The sequence below is a fragment of the Liolophura sinensis genome, chromosome 1, assembly GCF_032854445.1.
Source record: "Liolophura sinensis isolate JHLJ2023 chromosome 1, CUHK_Ljap_v2, whole genome shotgun sequence".
NCBI lineage: Eukaryota > Metazoa > Mollusca > Polyplacophora > Chitonida > Chitonidae > Liolophura > Liolophura sinensis.
In genome coordinates this window covers 20,149,021-20,172,374 of record NC_088295.1, presented here as the reverse complement: position 1 = coordinate 20,172,374, position 23,354 = coordinate 20,149,021, and the positions used below count along the sequence as shown (strand labels likewise).

The following is a 23,354-nucleotide window of genomic DNA, read 5'->3' as shown; positions in this document are numbered from 1 at the left end:
AACAGACACCTGTGGAGCCAATAATCTCAAAATGTATTGTATATAATACTAAACACCAAACAGCTAGGAAAGAAAAGCAGGAAATTACAACGGCGTCATGTGTAAGGAGAAGCAGTTAACAGTTCTCAATGATGGAAAACTTAAGGAATGTTCTATCTATCATGAACATCCAAATCATGGCATGTCACGGGAAGAGAATTTTTGCCGGCATCACGGAAGCTCTTTGATGAAATATATAGACGACCGGCTCTGCCGTGAAATATATACTCTCTAAAAGCAATTTTGTACAAAAAAAAAATACCACAGGAAACCGAGGAAACCGATCACATTACTACCGAACCCAACCAAGCAAGTTCTGTCAAAATCCCTCGAGTCGGCTATATATATATACAAAGCGACTATAGGCCTATCCAAACAACTGGTGCATATATATGTATCATTTTCTTAAGGCCTCTGCCTTATCGCAGATTATGGCGATAAATCTATGCTCCGGGTCGGAGAAAACAGATTTTCTGGTCATAGCATTCAAGGTGCTGATCTTTGTCCAGGAGCTTAACAGTTATAAGGAGATATCATTTCCTAAACTGATAGTGTTGTCAGTACAGGAAAGTATATCTACTCAATGTATTCCATGACGACGATTACAGTTAACAGCGTCAGTGGCCACATTGACTAATTATTGTGGGTATGTACCTTTTGATATGGTTTTGTCCTATGTCCCCTGTCCGACGTTAAACACCAATCAAATAAATAATCAAAGAAATAAATATATGGGCTGTCATCTAACTCAAAGCTTCTCACCTCCCCCGCAGCGTTTCATCAAAATGCGTCAAGTGACATGTTTTCCTCAAAATACGCCTACACTGTAATACTCAGCCTTTGTTACGTAAACAAGTTGCAAGCTTTTAGAAATGAACCATAAAGTTGAAAGATGCACAGTTGTGAAATGAAGTCGATTATTTGCGGCTTTTGGTCATTTAAATTCTATAAATTTCCGTCAGCCACAATCGTCTGAGCTGACCGATAGGCCTACATTGTATTTATAGGCGTAATTAGGCTATATGTATGCCGGTAGACCAGAATATTCACTCTTCATATCAATTAAATAAACCAAATGAATACGTTTGATGACAAAAAGTTAAATATAGGCCTACATTCTATATGTTCACAAGTCCATATCGGCTGCTAGAACTAGACTGTTTTTAGATGCCCTAATCGGCCTTGAATGTACGGCAATGTAATGTATAGTTAGTGTTACTATGGTATATGGACTTGGCCGACTGTCCCCTATTCTTCGGTTAATCAAAACATCACGGTCTGATATGCATGCCGCCAGGGGCAAGGTTAAACCCTGCATTGAATGTCGTAACGATAGGCCTGCCTGTTGTGAAGCGGGTGATCGACCCTGTGGGGTGGTCAGCACTTGGCGGCAAGCTGCGATCTGTCGAGCCTCGTGCTGTTTTACAGCCAGAACTGAGCAACCAGTGCGAGAGAAATAGGAGGTATTTGGTAAGAACGGCTTTTCTCTTTTGATGTGAAAGGAAACATTTCGTATAGGATTTTAAAAACAGGACGATATGTTTATGCCCAATGCGGCTCTCCGTAGATTACATGTATCCAAAGGTCATTTTTAAACACTACATGTCTACTTGATTGTTTTTGGCGCATATCGAAATCTGGCCTCCTTATGAGACGTGTGTATTTTATGTGACCTTCTCGAATAATGTACAGTTTCGTTTTCATTGGGAGGTGTATATGTGGATTAGTCTACCCTCCATAAAGGTAGACAACTTCAGGAACACAACAATATAATTGACGAGTGAGTGCGAGTTAATTGTACACACAGGTTTAGTAAACGGTAAACTGTGCATGTGCCAGACTCACTGATTTGCACGTCAGCTCAACACGTGCTCATCGTGCATAGACTGGGAAAACACGCGTGCTAGTTTGTAAACAGTGTCTTAAGTAATGGTGTTTTTGTTTCAGAAGCATATTAAAAACAAGAATGTTAAATTTCAATGGTGGTTAAAATTTGTGCTGTGGAATTGTAGCTTAGTGAGGAAAAATATTTATTTTATTCACAGTATGATGATGTAGGCCTGCAGTATTATTGTGACCCACTTGGCTGATCACCAGCTTCCACAACATCCACAATACTCATGTACAGACTGGCCTCTGCATTGAATTGATTACCTATTGTATTTTGTTTGCATTCTTAACAACTTTGAGCCATTCTTGACCGTGTATTTTGTGGTCACGCTATACAACATGCTTATAATGGTATCTAATTATAGACATTTAATACAGTACAAAATCAATGATTGACTGGTGGCATAGATAGAGAAGTGCCATAGCTAGCATAAGCTTAATTTTAAGGATAGTACATTTATTCAAGCGTGACCAAGGCTAGGATATAACTAAAAACAGTCCTTTCTCCTGTGTCAGCCACTCAATCACCCCGTCAATCAGCCCTTAAGAAGAGATTGGCACTAGTTTTAAGGTACTGAGCTAACCTTTATTGAAGTTGTTGACAAAATCAGAATCTAGTCCAATTCCAAGCTACTGAAAACAGAACTGCATGTGTTATGGTGCTGGCAGCACAGATAATGAGCACTGCCCATTGGCAGTTTTTTGTTCGTATTCAAATCGGCCAAGTGCTGGATAGTTTATGTCAAATAATAATAAATAAATAATATATACTCTACAGCTCCCAGCATGCGATGTCACTCACAAAATTCACAAGACAGACCATCTGTTGAGAGAGGATATACAGCTGTTTCAGTCCAGTTTATGAAAATGCATAATCCATTATGGAATGGTATATTCTACACTGTCACTGCATTGCTGTGTGTGATGAAATCATGTTCCCTCTTCATTGTGTTAGCTTAACTGGATATGCAGCAGGCATTTATCAGGTCACAGCACTGAAGTGAGCAGTCACAGCTACACTGTTTACATGTCGTCAGTTATTCACATTGCAAGGGTGTTGAAATAGTTAGTGCCATGTATTTTTGAAACACAAGTTGTTCTGAGCAAGGATTCCAGAGAGAGAGAGAGAGAGAGAGAGAGAGGGAGAGATGTCTGCCTGTTTGATCATGTCACTCAGCACTGTTACAGTTGAATAAAGTCCTGTCATTCTTTACATGTACAACACTTTAAACAAACAACAGATTGTTTACAGGGTTTTTTTTGTTGTTGTTTCCTTGTTTTTGGTGTGTGTGTGTGTTCTTTTTATTGATCTCGTTAAAACCTCAGTCCAGCTACCAACACCTTTACCTACTTAATTATAGACAGACACCATGCTATAATTGAGGCCAGGACAATGGTATAGAATTAATGCTGGCTGGTTAAATACAGTAGGCATACCCACATGTAATATATACAGTAGGTGATTTGACCAGCTTTTGTGAAACGTGATAATTGAAATAATCGGACTCATTTTCACATGTTATTATTTAAGACATTGCATATTTTAACAGTGATAAAAATGTGTAGGAAAGAAATAGATCTGACCAGCTGCAAATGTACAAGGCTGACCAGCTGCATGTGCACAAGGCTGACCAGCTGCATGTGCACGAGGCTGACCAGCTGCATATGCACAAGGCTGACCGGCTGCATATGCACAAGACTGACCATGTGAACGCACGTGAATGTCTTTACTTTCGAACAGTGAACATTTTGAATACAGATTAGAGAGAATACAAGTTGTTCTGAGGAAAACAATCAGACTGCTTTTATATTCAAACCATGCTTTTTTTTCCCTCAAGGTGAAGCCATTTTACATCTCATTAACATGTAATATTGTGTAATTGTTTTTAATTCAAACTTTGTACAGTAAGTATATGTAAGTTTCAGATGAAATCATGGCATGGATTATGTGACTTAACCCAACATAATATCATTTATCATGTCACTGAGCCATCCGTTTGTGTGTACTGGTAACCTTTTTGTTGTTATCCAGCTTTAAATTGTGCTCATAGTACACAGCATCTGAATTTAGCATATTTGACATACTAATTACCTTTATGACAAGAATTTGTTCAAAGAAATAGGAATATGTTGATAGCTGATAACAACCCTGGTTTGTCAGTAACTTGCCAAAGGTCGGTGGTTTGCTTGAGACAGTGGGGACCACCATCATAAAAATGAAAAGTGTTAAACAACAACTCTAACTAGTGTTTTTAAAGTAACAGCTAAATGAGGAAACTACAAGTCCAACAAACCATTTCCTTTTCATAAAGACATTTGATAATGTCTAAAATATTTATTAATGTCTAAATTTAGTAATATGATGTAACTTGGTGCATATCAAGGTCTGGTGACCGAGCAGATGAGAGTGTTCACATGATACAGGATGTAAACTTTCGAGTACTTGACTAATTCAGGATATGCACATGTGTGCGTACAGCACATACTAACATTCACATATGTAGCCGTTACTAACATGCATGTGCTCTGAGAGTGATATTATGCCTGAGGAACTTGAACTTGTATGTTGTGATGAGGGACAAAAGAAGAAAACAAAGCTTTCTTGACCAGGTACATGTACCTGACAAGCCCCCTGACATACTGCCATTTTGCACAGTCTGTAACAGAGCATTGATTTAGATCCCATAGTCAGACAGAGCTAAATTATCTCCTGCAGAATATGTGACAGGAGTACAGATAGGTAAACAACAGGAATTTCCTTCATTTGTACACTCAACGTGAAAAACATATCACATATCACATTAACAATTATGCATTGAAACATGATACATGTACTTATTTTATTTGTGCTTACATTTTTATTGCAGTTGTTGTCTGTCGGCTGACACCTCAATACATTGTAAAAAATGTCGGAAACAAAATACAGTGGGGTGCCTTCAGGGGAGGTAACTAATGCACAGTTGATTGATAAACAGCCTGAGGATAATGTGCCGATGAAAGTAAACATTGCCACAGAGGCCCGAAAAAGGTGAGAATTGCATGTATACATCCTGACTCACATTGTACACATTCTGAGTTGTATTGTTCCCATCTCGACTCATTGCACCCACCTGACTCATATTGAACCACCCCAACTCATATTATACCCGTTCTACCTCCTGGAGGCTCTCGGCACTGCAGTTGCTTTGGGTTCAAGTATGGCTTATGCTGGCTTCCTAAACATATTGGACCCATTCTGCCTCAAAGTACCTGTCCTGACACCTGTTGTACCCATTCTACCTCACATATGTACCATACCTATGCTGACTCCTGTTGAAAGGCTGAAGGTTTGTCTTTTGGCCACACTCAATTAGTCACTGTGCAGACAACTTTCAGTCATACCAGAATAAGATCTATGAAACCATGTAGAGGAGTAAACCAGTAATTTAGGTACAATAGGGGCTTTACAGCATATTGGAATGATTTCCAGTATATTGCAATGATTCCCAGTATATAGGAATGTTTCCCAGTATATTGGAATGATTCCCAGCATATTGGAATATTTCCCAGTATATTGGAATGATTCCCAGTATATTGGAATGTTTCCCAGCATATTGGAATGATTCCCAGCATATTGGAATGATCCCCAGTATATTGGAATGATTCCCAGTATATTGAAATGTTTCCCAGCATATTGAATGATTCACGGTATAAAAGAATGATTTACCGTGTATTGGAATGATTTACGGTATAACAAATGATTCACAGGATATATTGGAATGATTCCCAGTATATTGGAATGATTCCTAGCATATTGGAATGATTCCCAGTATATTGGAATGTTTCCCAGTATATTGGAATGATTCCCAGCATATTGGAATGACTCCCAGTATATTGGAATGATTTCCAGCATATTGGAATGATTCCCAGCATATTGGAATGATTCCCAGTATATTGGAATGATTCCTAGCATATTGGAATAATTCCCAGCATATTGGAATGTTTCCCAGTATATTGGAATGATTCCCAGTATATTGGAATGATTCCCAGTATATTGGAATGTTTCCCAACATATTGAATGATTTACAATGTATTGGAATGATTGACAGTATAAAAAATGATTCACAGGATATATTGGAATGATTCCCAGTATATTGGAATGATTCCTAGCATATTGGAATGATTCCCAGTATATTGGAATGATTCCTAGCACATTGGAATGATTCCCAGCATATTGGAATGATTCCCAGCATATTGGAATGTTTCCCAACATATTGAATGATTTACAATATATTGGAATGATTGACGGTATAAAAAATGATTCACAGGATATATTGGAATGATTCCCAGTATATTGGAATGATTCCTAGCATATTGGAATGATTCCCAGTATATTGGAATGATTCCCAGCATATTGGAATGTTTCCCAGCATATTGAATGATTCACGGTATAAAAGAATGATTTACAATGTATTGGAGTGATTGACGGTATAACAAATGATTCACAGGATATATTGGAATGATTCCCAGTATATTGGAATGATTCCCAGTATATTGGAAAGTTTCCCAGCATATTGAATGATTCACGGTATAAAAGAATGATTTACAATGTATTGGAATGATTGACGGTATAACAAATGATTCACAGGATATATTGGAATGATTCCCAGTATATTGGAATGATTCCCAGGATATTGGAATGTTTCCCAGCATATTGAATGATTCACGGTATAAAAGGATGATTTACAATGTATTGGAGTGATTGACGGTATAACAAATGATTCACAGGATATATTGGAATGATTCCCAGTATATTGGAATGATTCCCAGTATATTGGAATGTTTACCAGCATATTGAATGATTCACGGTATAAAAGAATGATTTACAATGTATTGGAATGATTGACGGTATAACAAATGATTCACAGGATATATTGGAATGATTCCCAGTATATTGGAATGTTTCCCAGTATATTGGAATGATTCCCAGTATATTGGAATGATTCCCAGCATATTGGAATGTTTCCCAGTATATTGGAATGTTTCCCAGTATATTGGAATGATTCCTAGCATATTGGAATGATTCCCAGTATATTGGAATGTTTCCCAGTATATTGGAATGTTTCCCAGTATATTGGAATGATTCCTAGCATATTGGAATGATTCCCAGCATATTGGAATGATTCCCTGTATATTGGGATGATTCCTAGCATATTGGAATGATTCCCAGTATATTGGAATGTTTCCCAGTATATTGGAACGATTCCCAGCATATTGGAATGATTCCCTGTATATTGGAATGTTTCCCAGCATATTGAATGATTCACGGTATAAAAGGATGATTTACAATGTATTGGAATGATTGACGGTATAACAAATGATTCACAGGATATATTGGAATGATTCACAATATATTGGAATGATTCTCAATATACAGGAATCATTTACTGTATATTGGAATGATTCACAGTATGTTATCAGTCCAGTAGATATATTCCACAGATCAGGGGTCAAAATGTTTGGACATTCACTTGTTTCTAAAGATCAAAACAAAATAACCTCAAATCACAAAGATGACTTTGTAACATGGAAATGATGCTTAAATGAGTGCTTGTTCTATTTTATCCATGTTATTTTATTCATGTTGGTTTAGGATATCTATACATGGAATCTAATACATATTTCACAACTTAAGCTCGTATTGGATGATTGCAGTTGTTTTGTCATCACTCTGAAGAGCTTGAAATATCGAACATTTTGAGCCCTGCAGATGTGCAACAGTTGTTTTGTATATCAGACTGGGTATAGCACATAGCACAGGTTATTTACCTTGGCGTGAAAAAGAAAATAGGGAAAGCAGTGTTAAACTAAATGTTAGGGGGTAGTATCTTAAGAAGTTCTGCTTTTATTGAGCTCAGGATTGGCACGCATGTAGTGCACAATAGCATGAGGGGGATATTCCTTCGTTGATTGGGTGTGTGCATATTGAATCCCATAAATAATCAAATTCACGACTTAGCGTAATCAATGTATTCAAATCAGTGTTAAACAAAATGTTAGGGGTGGTTTCTCAAAAAGCACTGCATGTATTGACCAGAAGTTTTACATTTACAATGACATGTGAAGGATGATCCATCGCTGATGCGCCGTATACATATTAATTACGGTAAATTACCAGATTCACTATATAAGTACTTTATGTATTGAGCCGAAATTTTGTATTCCTATGTCTTCTACAGATGAGCTGTTTGAGTTACTTCTATTACCTTAGAATGCAGCTGTTCCTGTTGCCATGCCGTGGCCTCTTAAGAACTCCAGAATAAATGTTGATTGATAAAAATTACATGTGAACCAAGCACGTCAGACCAAACTGGCTATGACCGTTTATGTCTGTTTCCACCTCTTTTCTGAAATAACTAAGTTTATTTTATTTTTTGTCTTTTCTTTTAAATAAAGCAGTAGTCAAAGCAACAGAGACTGGATATGAACATTGTTGGGCAGGGACTGAACTTAATGTAAGAAACAATACAGAATAAGCCCTGCAGCAATATTAGGTTTTCAGCGTTTTGATGTTTGATGGCCTGTAAAGGCTATACCACCTTGAGATCCACATATATTTCTTAACTACATGTACCTATTGTATGGTTTTCAGACCATGGAGGAAATACTTGATGGCTGTATGGGCAGTGTTGGAATGCATGTTGTTTGGAGGCCTGGTGTACGGATGGGGCTCTCTGGTATTTGTTCTCAAGAAAGAGGGGATTTACGCCGAGCTCTGTTTTCACAGGGGAGACAACTCCTCCAACATCACCACACCAGCAGAAAATATGACGTCTGGAGTGATCAGCTGTCCAGAGCAAGACGAGAAGTTACAGTTGGCCTTCACCGTGGGAACGACCTTGATGACCTTCTCTTCACCACTTATGGGTCACATCCAGTACACGTTTGGGACACGAATGGCCAGAATCGTTTTAATGTATGTTAAGCCATCCAAAAGTTTGCATGGGTTTATAGAAAATGTCCGTGCTAAAATTTCCTATGTGACCTAATTCATCTTTCAGATTAAAACATGTGTGATCATAGGACATAACATCAAGCTTAAAATGAACAAAAAGTCAGCCACTAAACTTGAATTATTTAATAAAGTAGTATTCCAGAAATGTTCTAAAAATATAAAAAAAATTCTACACCACTTATCAACAAAATAAAAAATAGCAAACAATCATGAGTACATAGCCACTCATTTGGTGATGTTATTTTGCCATGTTATAGCTGTCTAGAGTAACGTCACAAAACCCTGAAGCTCTGCTGTACCATCGGTATAAGCAATGAGAAAATAGAAACAAAAACGCCTCTGCTCTCTCCTGTGTTCCTAGGGGCAATGTTTCTTTTAGTTTGGCGCTGGGTCAGGGCAATGTTCGTGAACACAAGCGTCTTGTTTTAGCAGTCCTGCTTGCCCTTGTCCTGCATGGGTGTAATATATACCTTTGGCCTACCTGGCTGGACAGACTTCAGGCAATTTAACGGACATAGCAGGACATTCTAATTGATAACAAACTCTTTCATGCAGATTTTGGGAAGACATTTTAGTAATAAATCTGACTTTGCTAAGGAAAAATAATGCAAAGTCACAATATTTTCCTTCAAACATTGGCTATCTTGAGGCGTTTTTCTTGCTAGCTCCCCCTGACAAGTTACTGCAGCATCCTGCCCAACATGTACACATTGTGACACGGGCAGTCATTCTCAGTTCCCTGCTCATAAATGTGTGGTCCAAAATGCATCAGTTTAACACTTAAACTAACTGCAAAATCTAATTTATTGCATCGATTTCTGCCTATCGGCTGTAAGAAACCACACTGACAATTGAAAGCTAATAGGTTTTTTGTCATGACAACCAATTATCACATGACATTTTCAGTGCTAGTGATTGGCCAAGTTCATAAGGGCTTCTATAACATGGCTACTCAGAATTCTGAACCCCAATTCTGAACTTATCTTCTTGGCTTTCAAAACTTTATAGAATTCATTACATATTTTTCTATGTATATAAAGTGGCCAACTTTATGTTCATTTTAGGTCTCAATTCATCATTGGTTTTCAGGCATTTCCACTACTGAAATCAGTTCAAGTTAAACTAGGTTTAAATTGTTGTTTTTTTTTTTTTTTTATGAACTCATTTGCATATTTACCCTAGAGGGTGTGTATTTTATTTTTTACAGCTTTTGAGTGCTAATATGTGCATTTTATCATGGAGGGACATATACAATAATTAATATCTGTAATCATTGACTTATGTTTCCTAAAAGATTTAGTTCACTAGAGTACCCTTATTCCTCAACCTTTTCACATATGAGAGAGCAACTTTCAGTGCAATTTTTGCATATTTTGAAGTTGATTTTTGAGAAAAAAATATTTTGGTTGGATTTGTCAATTTCACAGAAAAGTGTAATTTTACGTGTCTACAAAGAATAATGCTTTCAGGATATGCTGGAATAACACATTGCAAACATGATAAAATGCTGAATAAATTAAAGTGATCCATTGGATAATCGTATTGTGTATACCCACTGATGTTACGATGTACTGATTATGTGCAGATTAGTCTTGAAAAATAGCAACCTGTCTTGAAATATAAAGCAACGAAGTCACACCACCAAGGGACAGCACCATGAATTCCCTTATTTCCAACATTGTACACATGCACCTGACCATGAGAAAGAAGTTGTTGGATTTCAATGTTGTGGACTTGCATACATATGTACACTTGTTGTGCTAAATCCATTGTCTACCACTGAACCATTGTAAATGTATTGCACAGCACATTAACTTCTTCAACTGACAGGTTGCTATTTTTCAAGACTAATCTGCTGTTGTTGAACCGTTTACTGATGTGACACTCCAATTTCCCAACTTATACTGCCTAGTCATGCTTGTGAAACCACCCAAATTGTTACAGCTTTGTGTGTGTCTCTCTGCAGGTGTTTCTTCTTGTGTGGGAGTCTGGTGACTGCCTTCCTTAACACCTCCACCCCCTGGCTGATGTACATAGGCTTGTCTTGTCTGGCTATCGGTGGCCTGCCTGTCCTCGTCACCAATATACAGGTGAGAAACTTGTCACATATGATTGTTGCAGCCTTTCAGAAATTGTCTATGGCTAATGCAGGGAGTTGTGGATGTGAAAAATTCAGCTTCAATCAAGCAGCAACAATGTTCTTGCAAATGATAAACACCAATAGAACAAAATGTGTGCATGAAGATTTTACCAATCTTTCATAAAAAGGCATTAGATGGTTTCCACCACGATATTTAGGAATACACTCTTATTATTTTAACATCTACGACTTAACAGTTTGGGTCGAGGGGATAAGCATACAAGTGCAGAGCAATGACTCAGGAGCCGGTCACCAATGCTGTTGTTGTGAATTTAAGTCCAGCTCATGCTGGCTTCCTCAAAGGCCTTACAGGGGAAGATCTGCCAGCAACTTGCGGATGCCCATGGGTTTCTCCTGGGCTCTACAGGGTTTCCGCCCACCATATTGAAGTCCACTGTCAAATAAGTGAAACACCAATCCAAAAAATAAATAAACTTAACACTTCCACAAAGATAGGATACCTGTAAATATTCAAATCCCTGTAGAAGAAATGGTGTGATGTTAATTTAAAAATTTGATATTGACCAGTTTTTAGGGTAGTGTAATACAGGTAGAATTAACAGTGTTCAGTGTTACTGACAAGTTACAGCTTATCTCTTCCTCCTTGCAGGTGGCTAACCTGTTTGCTGTGGGAGGATCCACAGTGGTGGGATTGCTGTCAGGGTCATTTGATGCTTCAGCTGCTGTCCAGTTGGTGGTCAAGGTAAGATCAGGCCAATAACCAGGTGAGAATTGTGAGAAGAGGCAATTTATTGGCTGTCGTTGTTTCAATTTTACGTTACTTTTTTTTCAGATAGTTAAAGGATTAGTGTCCAGATTCATGATTTATTCATTATTTATTCATTACTACAAGTAGCTACCCATTCTTATATTGTTAAATTGAGTGTAAAAAAAATATTGGAAAAGGGTACATTAATCTGAGTAAGGTTGCACTTAAAATCACTAGATAATGAGGCTGGTTTTATGCATTTTTTGTCGCCAACACTAGGTAATCTCAGCTGAATTACGTCATAAAAGTCCAACCTTCACAAGCTGTCAGAGCTTCCCCATTTTGTCCAGTGTTGAAAAAGCTACAAGACTGACAGCAGGCATATCAAATTTCTCCAGGAAATGGTTTGCTGTTCTGCATACATTTATAAAGACCCTAGAGTTAGTTAGGCCCAAAGAAAGCTGTGGTTTTACAGCACAAAAAGGAAAGGTTTTGTACCCACCAAAAACAACCATATCTGCTCTCGCCATTTTACCGCTGAAAGCTGCAATGGGAATACAGGTGAATTTCCACAATGGCACAGTACTTATAAAAAGCTATTAACTGAACTGAAAACTGATAGATAGGAAATCTCTATACACTGTAACGCCGACATCCATGTCCTACATGTATTTATTTTGTATGTGACTCTTGTTTGGAATGCCAACAATACCATGTGCCTATATTTACCATTGTGTACACTTATGAATTTTGAATCCCTCGGGTAATAGGATGATATTTATTGTGAAGCAGACAGAGGGAAAGTATGGTAAATAGATGTAAAATCTTAAAATAAACACAGGAAATGTACAGTGTCATCAATCGAAATCTCAATATTGTCCACTGCGGGTTCAAATTTATAAGGCAGTATATTTGATTCTGAGTAGCTAGAATCCTTCTCAAAAATGACATCATGTTGATCGTAATCTGGGCCAGCTAGGCTTGGGTTGGCCATCTATGACGTCACCCGCAGAGCAGTACCGGCGGCTGGCTGGAGATGACTAGGGCAGTAAATCTATCTATTTGTGGATTTAAAGTCAGTATTATGTTTCTCAGAAGCCATCCCTGGTAACATACTCTTTTAAACAGGTTATAATTTTTAGGGCCAGTAGCTAAATCTGGACACCAATGGTTTTAATCCACATTTATAATAGCTGTGTGCATCCAATGTTTTTTACATGTGCATATGTTTTTCGGAATTTCTAAGACACTAGAAAATTACCTGTGCCAGGTCAGCGGTTTGGTCTTACCTGGCTCAGATTAATAGTGTGATGTCCATTTCACATTGATGTTTTCATGGTTTGGCATAGAGTTTCTGATTGATTGTTTCATGTTGTCTGCTTCAGATTGCCTACGAAAATGGCATTTCCCGACAGTATTCCTACTTGTTCATCTCTGCCTTGCACGTCATGGTCATCTTCAGTACATTTGTACTGCTTCCTAAAACCTTCATCCCCAAAGTGGAGCCTGACAATAGTGACCTTGATGAGGCAGAGGAGGCAGTCAGAGCCCTTAATGGAAACGGTACACTAGGTAATCAAAGAACATTACTATATTATTACAGGCCTCAGGGTGTATTTCCTATATTTTTCAGACCTTCCTATATTTTTGGAAAACTTCCTATATTTCTGTAAGGAAATCAGCTCAGAAATTTTCACTGTCTATCTTTGCACAGTTTAGCTTGCGTGTACAAGGGACAACATGTACACTAAATGAGGTGCTTACTCTATTTCTTCTAATTTGTGGTCACCCAGTCTGCTCGTTTTAGCCAGTATATATGAAATTGTAGCAGGAATATTGAGTTTGTTTTTTCTCAAATCGGTCAACCACCTAATGAACAACTTACTTGTATCTGTACTTTTCCAAAAGGCTGGTAAAGAAATGTAACATTCTACTTTCAACACTACTAATACCTGTACAAAAACTGAGAAGAATTAGTATATGTCATACCCGAGACATCTACATCAAATAGTAGTTAGTGACATTGAAGGGGAATCTTACCACACTATACTAATGTAATATTGAAATAACATTTTCTGACATTTGGGGAATAGGGCGTATAAGAAAAAGCATTCAAAGAGCATTTTTTTGTTGCCTCTATGGCATAGTGGTTTGCATTATGACCCAGAAACCTCTCACCATTGTGATTGCTTCGAGTTTATGTTCACCTCATGCTGACTTCCCCTCCGGTCATACGTGGGAAAGTCTGCCAGCAACCCATGCCCAGTGGAAAAAACGAGTAGGTTGGTAGGAAATGTTTTTTTTTTTTTCTGGGTAACGAAAAAGATATGTATCTGTAGTTTTGTAATTTGCAAAATCGAACAATGTAACTCAGCATTCAAACCAAAAGTGAAAAGATGTATATTCCTGTGAAAGGCCTCTTATCCGCCAGTCACCAGTATACCTCAGCACAGTATTTGTCATATTTTATGGCATAGTTTCAGCAAGGCAATAATACTTATTAAGCTAATGTTTTATGAAGCCATATCTGCATGTTTTCTATCTCAAAGAATATTAAAATAATGAGTTTACCCAGGTTTTTATGATAATGTTTGATCAGAATTCCTTCTTGCAGTAAGTTGTGGATGATCCCTGTCTATTCAGATAAGCTCCATCTGGTATACAAATTAATTGTCAAGATAAAATTTGTCTATAATTGTTTGTGTGTACCTTAATTTGTCAAAAGGCACTTAGAACCTGTCTCAGGATGTCCGGAATCGTAGATCTTCCGCCTATTTACCGTCACCTATAATAAGGTGGGATAGTTGTTCCACTAGCCTATGTATTACCCCACCACTTCTCCACCCCGCTGGCTAGAGACTAGTTACCTCTGTCAGTGTATCGGTAGCATTGGTCAGTTTATCCGCATGCACTTTTTGAGTAGATATTTTACAACTGACAGTGCAAATTTCAACGGAAGGTAAGTACATACATGTAAAATATGCCATAAGGCTTACTTGCCTTCAGTAAGTTGTCTCAGTGACGCAGCACTAGATAAAAGAGCGATGAAAATCGACCCTGCAACAAGGAGGCACATTACACATACATGCAGTCTAAAAACTTGTTTGTCTGCACATGTCTGAAAAAATTGTTAAGCACAATGTTAAGTCCGAAGCTTTGGTTAACTACACATATCATCACATTTATTTGGTACTGAACCATCACCATGTGATTCTTATTTCTTTTTTCAGCCCTTGAAGCAGAAGAGCTTCCGCTGAGAGATGTGAAGCCAAGCCTTCTGAACTGTACGCTATCTCGGGTCTTCCTCTCTCACGTGTTCTGGCTGAGTGTATTACAGCTACGCTTTTATTACTTCATCGGTACACTGAACCCCTGGCTGAACTACATCACAAATCAGGAGGAGAGCTTAGGTATGGGAATGAAGCCGGCTGGTCAGTGGCAGGGCTTGATTACTTGGTCTGAAAAGTGGACAGATATTTACTTGGTACCTTTGTCTTGTTTATAAACCAACATCTTATGGAAAACAAATGGAACAAATGAGAGACACGATCTTGAGGTCTTCTTCTACGATTTGATTGATTTGAACTGATGATTTATTTGCCTTGTATTTTGCAGTGAGCCACTACACAAATGTCAGCTTGTTCATCCAGCTGGGTGGTGTGTTTACCTCCCTTTTTGGTGGCTTCATATTTGACCTGGAGAGAACACGAAACAACGGTGAGTACATAGAGAGCATAAACTTGATTGAAGGGACATTACACTATGTACAGTGAAATGATGCAGGATGTTTTGGTCTAGTGAACATGCTGTATGATTATCAGAAGTAGTGTTGGGGGTATCAATATTGTAGCCCATTCTTCTTTAAAACCCAGTCTTATGACCTGTAGAGACTAAGAATACAGACTTTGCTCCACTCTCTGTTTATCACCAGTTAATCTCTATAGACTCCGAGGTAAAAGGTTTTATATTTTAGTACCATATGAGACCAACATTTACCTCAAGTGTTTGGAGACACCACTACAGAAATATGGATTTACTCTCAATACTCCAGTCATTAATTCAATGGTGTTATTCTATTTAATACACCAAATTGTTCCGGGATAACTCTCGGAGGAAAACTCAAGTCTCACAACTTATTTCAGTAAATCGGCAAGAAGAGCATAATAGAAGATCCTAAGATTTGTTTTTCAGTTCGAACACTAAACGGTGAAATGCATTTATTCACATATATACAGTCAAATCATCAAATATTCTATCAGAGTCAGCAATACCATTTGCAAGGGAGAGTTTCAGGGGGAATAACTCTGGCGGAGCTTGTTGACACGGCTGTAGACAGTGAACAGTCTTTAGCAACTTAAAATTATTACAGCAGGCATATGTGCTGGAATTTCTACCTAAACGTATTCCATATATTTTAATGTAAGAGAAGTAACTCTTTAACTCATATAGTCACAGCTCCTCCAGTATAACACTAAATCCTTCCTGCATGATATACTGAAGATAGCAAATCTCCCGCGGATTCAAATACACAAGCTCTGCCCGCTGTCAATTAAGATCGGCTCCTCTTGGGAACATTGGCGATCCCTGGTAAATCTCTGTGCTGTCTCCCTGTCTGAGGTTCATCAATGTATAGATTATGTCTTGAAACCATTTAGCTGTCTTGTGTTTGTATTCTTCAGAATCCTTAAATCTTCATCTGTGGTATTCTTCTAACTAATCCTCTGTGCCCTGCCACGATCTTACCTTTGCTTTTGCCCGTGATCTTGCCTTTGCTTTTGCCCTTGTCTTGACTGTTGTAGACCTCCAGGACCATCTGTCAGATGCCATGATCGATGCCCTTTTATAGTGTGTAGACAAAGTAGGCAGTGCTAACCGCCAAAAATCTTACATTTTGATTGGCCGACGTGCATCGCACAGCATTCGCCTCTTACTATGCCCTGTCTATGATTTACTATGATGGCGAAACCAATATGGCTAAAATGGCGTAATTTTTCCCCATGCAATCATAAAGAAAAAACCAGTAATTTCTATCAACTAGTGCTATATTAAATATTAATTTAAAGAACACAGATAGTATGAAATCTACTCTTTCTAATGATAGCAATATAACACATGAACCGTTTTTGTAATTATTAAAATCCTGGATTCTATATCCTACAATCCAAAATGCTGAACATCATCGCGGACTTTACAAACCACAGCGAAGTAACGTGAATCATTTCGGTCGGAAAAAAGTATCTAAATACTTTTAATTAAGGCAAGACCATAGAAACTCCAGCATTATATGCCTGTTTCATAAACTATGAGTTCTAAAACAACTTTGAGTATATTTTTGTACCAGAATTCAGTGACAATCGGTCACTGAAATTTGATTGTTGTTGTTGTAATCAATCGTCAACAACACATACCTTTATCAAAAATAACCCCATGAAACTCTTCTTATATTTCATTCACAATAAAATGTTAGACATGCATAAGACATGTTGGAAGACTCTCAATTCAGTGTCCAAATAAAACTCCAGGCCTAATGTTCGATAGTGGCAGTCGCTTCTCTCTGATTCGATCAGGCTATACGAGTGTTCCTCTGAATTTTCATGCAGTATTGTGTTATTGTTTTAGAACTTAACAGCAGAGGTGCAGGTAAGCTTCTGATGACAGTTATTTATGAATATTTTGCGTCATTTTTGTGTTGTCATTGTTGCTCTTATACAGATCATGTATTTCATGTGAAATACTCAGTACAGTCAGTCACATTTACACTTCCAATGTAACAACAGACAACCAGATTACTTCCAGGTAACACCTGTCAGTCTGATATGAGTAAGAGATTATCCATGTGTTTTCGTCACATCATTCACAGACTTTAATTGTTACTCGTTTTGTTCATCATTGTTCTGTGTTTGTAGGTAAACCATCTATCACAGAGCGCCATCTGCAGCCATCTGTTGTGCCCTTGACCTTGACCTCTTGCCTTGCCCTGCTTCTGTCCTGTCTGGTCCTTGTTCCCTCTGCAGAGGTCCTGTATGTCGACTTCATCGTCCTCACTTTCTTCAGGTCCTTCATGTACGGGACAGCAGCTGCCTATATACAAATGGTGTAAGTAGATATGTAGTACAGATGACCTGTCTTAGTGTACATTAGAAGAGAGAAACATTTCAGCATTCTCACCGTAAGCAACTTGGTTTGTAGAGTAGAAGTGTCTGGGTGAGGTTTCCTGTGTGATGTCTTTATCGTGTTGTTTCAGTGAGGCAGCACGCCATTGTCATGTTGTTTCAGTGTCACAGTTAAGATATTTAGGCAGAATGTGCTACAAGAGTACATGATGGGATTTTGTTTATTTAATTGATTGGTGTTTTATGCTGTACTTAAGAAAATTTCACTTATATGACAGCGTTCAGCATTATGGTGGGAGGAAACCGGTTAGAGGCTGGTGGGGAATCCACGACCACCCGCAGCTTGTTGCCAGACCTTCAGGGGGGAGAGAAAGCCAGTATGTGTTGTGAACATGTGTTGTACAAACTATTTTCTACAACTGTTTGTTTAATCTGTAGTCCTATTATTTTTCATGTATTCACTTCTGACAATTTTTTTTAATTGTCTGTCAGTCACAAATTAGTTTTTCCAGATTTTTTGAGTTCATGTTTTGAGCATTTTGTCTATTTTTGACAAAACTATGGAGTTTTCTTTCGTCTAGAATTTTCCAGACTTTTTAGCTTATGGCGTACCCTGAGCCTCGGTGTCCACTAATAGAGAATAAGGAATGTTGAACAAAATGTTAAGGGTGGTGTCTCAAAAAGTAGTGCATTTACTGAGCTCAGGGTTTGCTCCCATGTAGAGCACACTACCTCGAGGGGATATTCCAGCATTGATTCGGTATGTGCATATTACATACCGTAAATTATTGAATTCCTGATTTAGTGTATTATGTATTAGAATCACTGTTAAACGAGGTGTTAGGGTTGGTATCTTAAAAAGTATTGGATGTATTAACCTGAAGGTTTACATGCTTATAAAGCATGATGACGCAAGGGATATGTTCACTGGAGCATTTCATTTCTGTGCATATTAGTCACCGTAAATTACCAGATTCATGTCTTCAGTTCTTTATGCATTCAGCTGAGCTGAACTTGTGCATTCAAGTGTCTTATAAATGCAAATTGCTAGCAATTTCAAGTTTACAAAATGGTTAATTATCCTTTTTTCATTTTGCTACACCTAGACAAATCAAGTTTCTAAAAGATTAAGGCAGTTTTGCTTTTGTTGAATACTTTGACATGACCAGTTTTCTGATGACTCACGTCAGTACAGGACATATTTTGCATTTGCAAATATTTCCAGAATGCTTGTCGAATGGTTGGAAAACCTGGATCCAGCATTCATAATTATTAGTGTGCAATTATTTATAGCTTCCCTTTGCCCCATTTTTTGTGGAGACTTTGTGACAATAGGCTGTGCAGTCAGTTTTCGAAACTGTTTATAATAGCGCAGTTATACATTTATTGAGACCAAATGTTACTGACTATGGCAGATAGGTTTGTATGTATCACATGGGAAAGTTCATCAGTAACGTATCAAAGGTTGGTGGTATTCAGCACTGCTTTTTTCCTCATGTGTAAGTGAAAAATTGTTGCAACCTGCCTCATGAAAAATGGAGAGTTATCTGTACGAATATGATGTACACATGTACACATATGATGTATAACAACCTGATTATAAAGATATGTATAAAATGGAAGATATTGGCTCAGTTCCATGTCCGATTATGCCAAACACTTTTACAATGGCTATCTAGGTACGTCCTCGCTTGTCTCTCCAAATACCTGCGTAGGTGTAAAGGACAAGTTCAGCATTGCATTCCAGCACTATATATACAAAATCACACGCAATTAGGACAGAAGTAATGCTGAAAATGACATTACATTTCAGTCAAAGTACTAGTATGTTTATGGTTTCTTGGTTCTTTTTTCTGTTTTCAGCTTTCCTGCAGACTACTTTGGGTTTCTATATGGTGTGATGATAGTGATCAGTGGAGTGGTTGGGTGTTTGCAGTACCCTCTCTTTATCTGGCTAGAATCACCCCCAAAAGGACCCCAGAAGGTGAGGAACATTCATGTTCACAGACACATTAATAATAGCAAAGGGTTTGGAATGCATGAGTTGAATACATGTACACTGAAGTATCTACACGTATATGTAGAGTTATAATTGAAGTCTCATTTATTAAAATAAACAGCAAGATCAAAAGACAATAGGCAAGAGTCGTATTTTATAGGTGAATTATTATAGGTGTATTATCTATTTATTTATTTCTGTGAAGTTTATTACACTGTACTCAAGAATACTTGACTTTTATGACATCAGCTGGCATTATGGTGTGATGTAACAGGACAGTGTTTCGGGTGAATAGGTGAATTTGAAGAAAAATTTTAGTGTTTTACTTGCACAGAGAGAATTCTGCGCTCATTTTAAATCTGGACAGGGGGCCTGCGTGGCTCAGTTGGTTAGCACGCTAGCGCAGCGTAATGACCCAGGAGCCTCTCACCAATGTGGTCGCTGTGAGTTCAAGTCCAGCTCATGCTGGCTTCCTCTCCGGCCGTAAGTGGAAAGGTCTTTCAGCAACCTGCAGATGGTCGTGGGTTTTCCCCAGGATCTGCCCGGTTTCCACTCACCATAATGCTGGTCACCATCGTATAAGTGAAATATTCTTGAGTACGGCATAAAACACCAATCAAATAAATAAATAAAATAAATAAACCTGGACAAAACAAGGCTGTACAAGATTGTTTTTTGAAAGACTGGTGTGATTTACGAATTCCATATAACTACATCTAATTACAGGTAAATAACAGAAACTTGAAGAGAAAAAAATTTGTTATTTGTTACCTGTATGCCAGGTGATATTTCTTCTTTATACTTTTATGTCCTTTGCTTTTTCACTACATTTTGTTTATTGTGTTCACAGGTGAATATTTTCCTGCTGGTACTAATGCTTGTCTCCTTGATACACCCGATCCACATCTGGCTTACCTGTCGTTCTGCAGGCAAGAAACGTGGTGCCAACAGTAGTGCCGAGTCGGAGTATGTGTTCATTGCAAAAGGAACCAAGTGCTTGTGAGAGACATCTTCATAGTCTACACATCTTCATAGTCTACATTCATGCATTTCAGTGATTTAGAGTAATCAGTGAATATCTAGGATACATGCTGTAGCCTTCTTGGAGAAGGTCGGAAAGGTACTCTATCCTTCACTTAGAAATGTCAATGCTACAAGATGTGTAATTGCCCAAGACATGACTTATGTTCGTCTTTACTTTTGATGTTGGAAATCAAGACATGTACTGTACAGATTTGGGACCCAGATTTTGACAGGTCAGATGGCTGAGTGGACTGGTATATCAACTATTAAAGAATATTCTATGTAAGTATGTACACGTAGATGTAGTCCTGATAAATGAGCTGAGAGTTTGTATTCTATACAAGTATAGTGACATGGAGCGAAAGAGACAATTGTGGACAGCTCAAAGTGCTTTTTTTTCGAAAAGAATTTGTTATGTGGTTCATGATAATTTTATAGAATCCTTTTATTGGCTTTAAACTGTCGAACCCAATTCGATACTGGTGGTGGATAATTTCTTTACAGAAGATGCATAGGTTACATTGGTACAATTGACCATCAGATGCAATGCCTCCCTTGTCACATATATGCAGTTGCTCCCTACTTAACTCTGTTTACACTACTTACATGCACTACTTTTCATTTCTGTTGTATGAGTTTGTTATATATTTTAAAAGATAGTACATTCTAGGACCATGACAGTGACAAACCTTCATATACTGACTTCCCTTGTTTGAGTTTATACTGATGTCCCATGATCTTCAGCCAACATGTATGATACTGTGAATAGGTTGAGTTTGTAACATCCTTAGAATTCATAAACGAAATAATATAAGGTGCAGTACACATACTGAGAGTTTTAACAGTGTTGTCCTCTTTGTTGTAACAACCAGAATTGTTTCACAGGATTTCATAATGTGTGATTAGCAAAGGGCTAGTATTAACAATGTACTGTAGACTCCCTGTCATAGCTGGTGTATTAAAAGCACTCAACATTGAATGGAATGCATACTAGTATATTTACTCAGATGTCAATATCCTCATGACAAATAATATTCATATGGCAAAAAGCCATAATAATTTGTGCTCATATTGCCCTTATCTACAGTCTACATCATAAATAACTTTTAGTTTTACATTGGAAAAATTACCAGCTGAGTTAAAGAATCTAAAAATTACCACTTGTGGACATGACTCTTTAAACTATTAAAGTGACTCATATAATCTTAGAATCAAAAAAATGGCCTTATATATGTGGGCCCATGGTTAAGTGTGCATATATGTATTTTAGTTTCCATTACAAGGCCTTGAACTAAATAGTGTCTACATAGTATTGTCGGAATATGGCTGTGATGTGACATGGGGCCATTGATATTCATTCATTATGATCTATTATTGTAAAATTTAGTTACAATACATATATAATCATAATGCAGCCGTGTATTTACTTTGACATTTGTATTTACTTTATTTTTTATGTCTCTCCATTATTTCTCATAATACAGGTTTTATATTTGCATTTGTCATTAACAGTTGGACACAATAATTTACTTAATGATATTTATTGGATGATTTTTTCTTTTGAATGTTAAATTTAAATGTTTTTATGTAGGCCTAACCAAAGAATTGTATTACTTAGTTCCTCATTACAAAAAGTTTTTGACATTCAGTGAAAAGTTATTTTACTGTAACACTTAACACCAGCAGTGTCATCAAGCTTGTATGAAGACTCTGAATTGTTGGTATACATACAGTATTTGGTCTAGTATAAGATGCACATACATTTATTGTTAAATTAGATTTGCTACCCTGTGGCGAATTATATCAAACAAAACTCTGAAGCTCCTCTAGAATTCAGTTACCATGTTAATTTTGCAGATGACGTTAGATCTGTGATATATGTAGATGGGTATGTTCGTTTCAGGGTATGATTTCTGGAAAGAGAATTTCCATGTTTGTTTTTACTAACATTGATCAGGACATGTTATGTTTTTGGCATTGGTGGATATTTAGTGGTTTATCAGTGCAACAGGTTTGAACTAAATCATGATATTTGAAGAAAGACTTTTTCTTATGCCTTTTTGTTTTGGTGCATGTGTGTGTTTCAGTTTTTGTGCTCGGTGTAGCAGTTGATTTTTTGTATTAGTAACCTACACAAGATGTTGGTATATGGAGTTTTGGGATTAGTGGCCTTCACAAGATGTTGGAACATGTAGTTTCTGGTTTTATGGTTTTTCCAGTGTAGGTTATGTACATGTGTGTGCATCCATTTCCTAATATTTTGTGCTTGTTGATTCTCATTTTCTCTTTTGTACCCTTATGCAGAACTTTACTCCAGTTTTATGAATGAAAGTATTTTTATACTGAATAAAACTTATGTTGTAGGCAAACACAGTGGTTTTGTCCTTAATTTAAATAAGAAACATTCAAAATGTTTTATGCCCTGTGTGGTTTGCTGCATGCAGTTA

At 37.4% G+C, this 23,354-nt stretch overlaps 1 protein-coding gene across 1 annotated transcript; it reads left to right on the top strand.

Moving 5' to 3' along the window:
* Positions 1 to 8,549: 8,549 nt before the first annotated feature.
* LOC135471736 (equilibrative nucleobase transporter 1-like) lies at positions 8,550 to 23,269 on the top strand. Its single transcript, XM_064751064.1, has 9 exons — positions 8,550 to 8,884; positions 10,890 to 11,013; positions 11,674 to 11,766; positions 13,158 to 13,344; positions 15,003 to 15,182; positions 15,388 to 15,489; positions 17,679 to 17,868; positions 19,749 to 19,869; positions 20,735 to 23,269. The coding sequence occupies exons 1-9, from the start codon at positions 8,550 to 8,552 to the stop codon at positions 20,885 to 20,887; spliced, it is 1,485 nt and encodes a 494-aa protein (XP_064607134.1). The 3' UTR covers positions 20,888 to 23,269.
* The last annotated feature ends 85 nt before the right edge of the window (positions 23,270 to 23,354 follow it).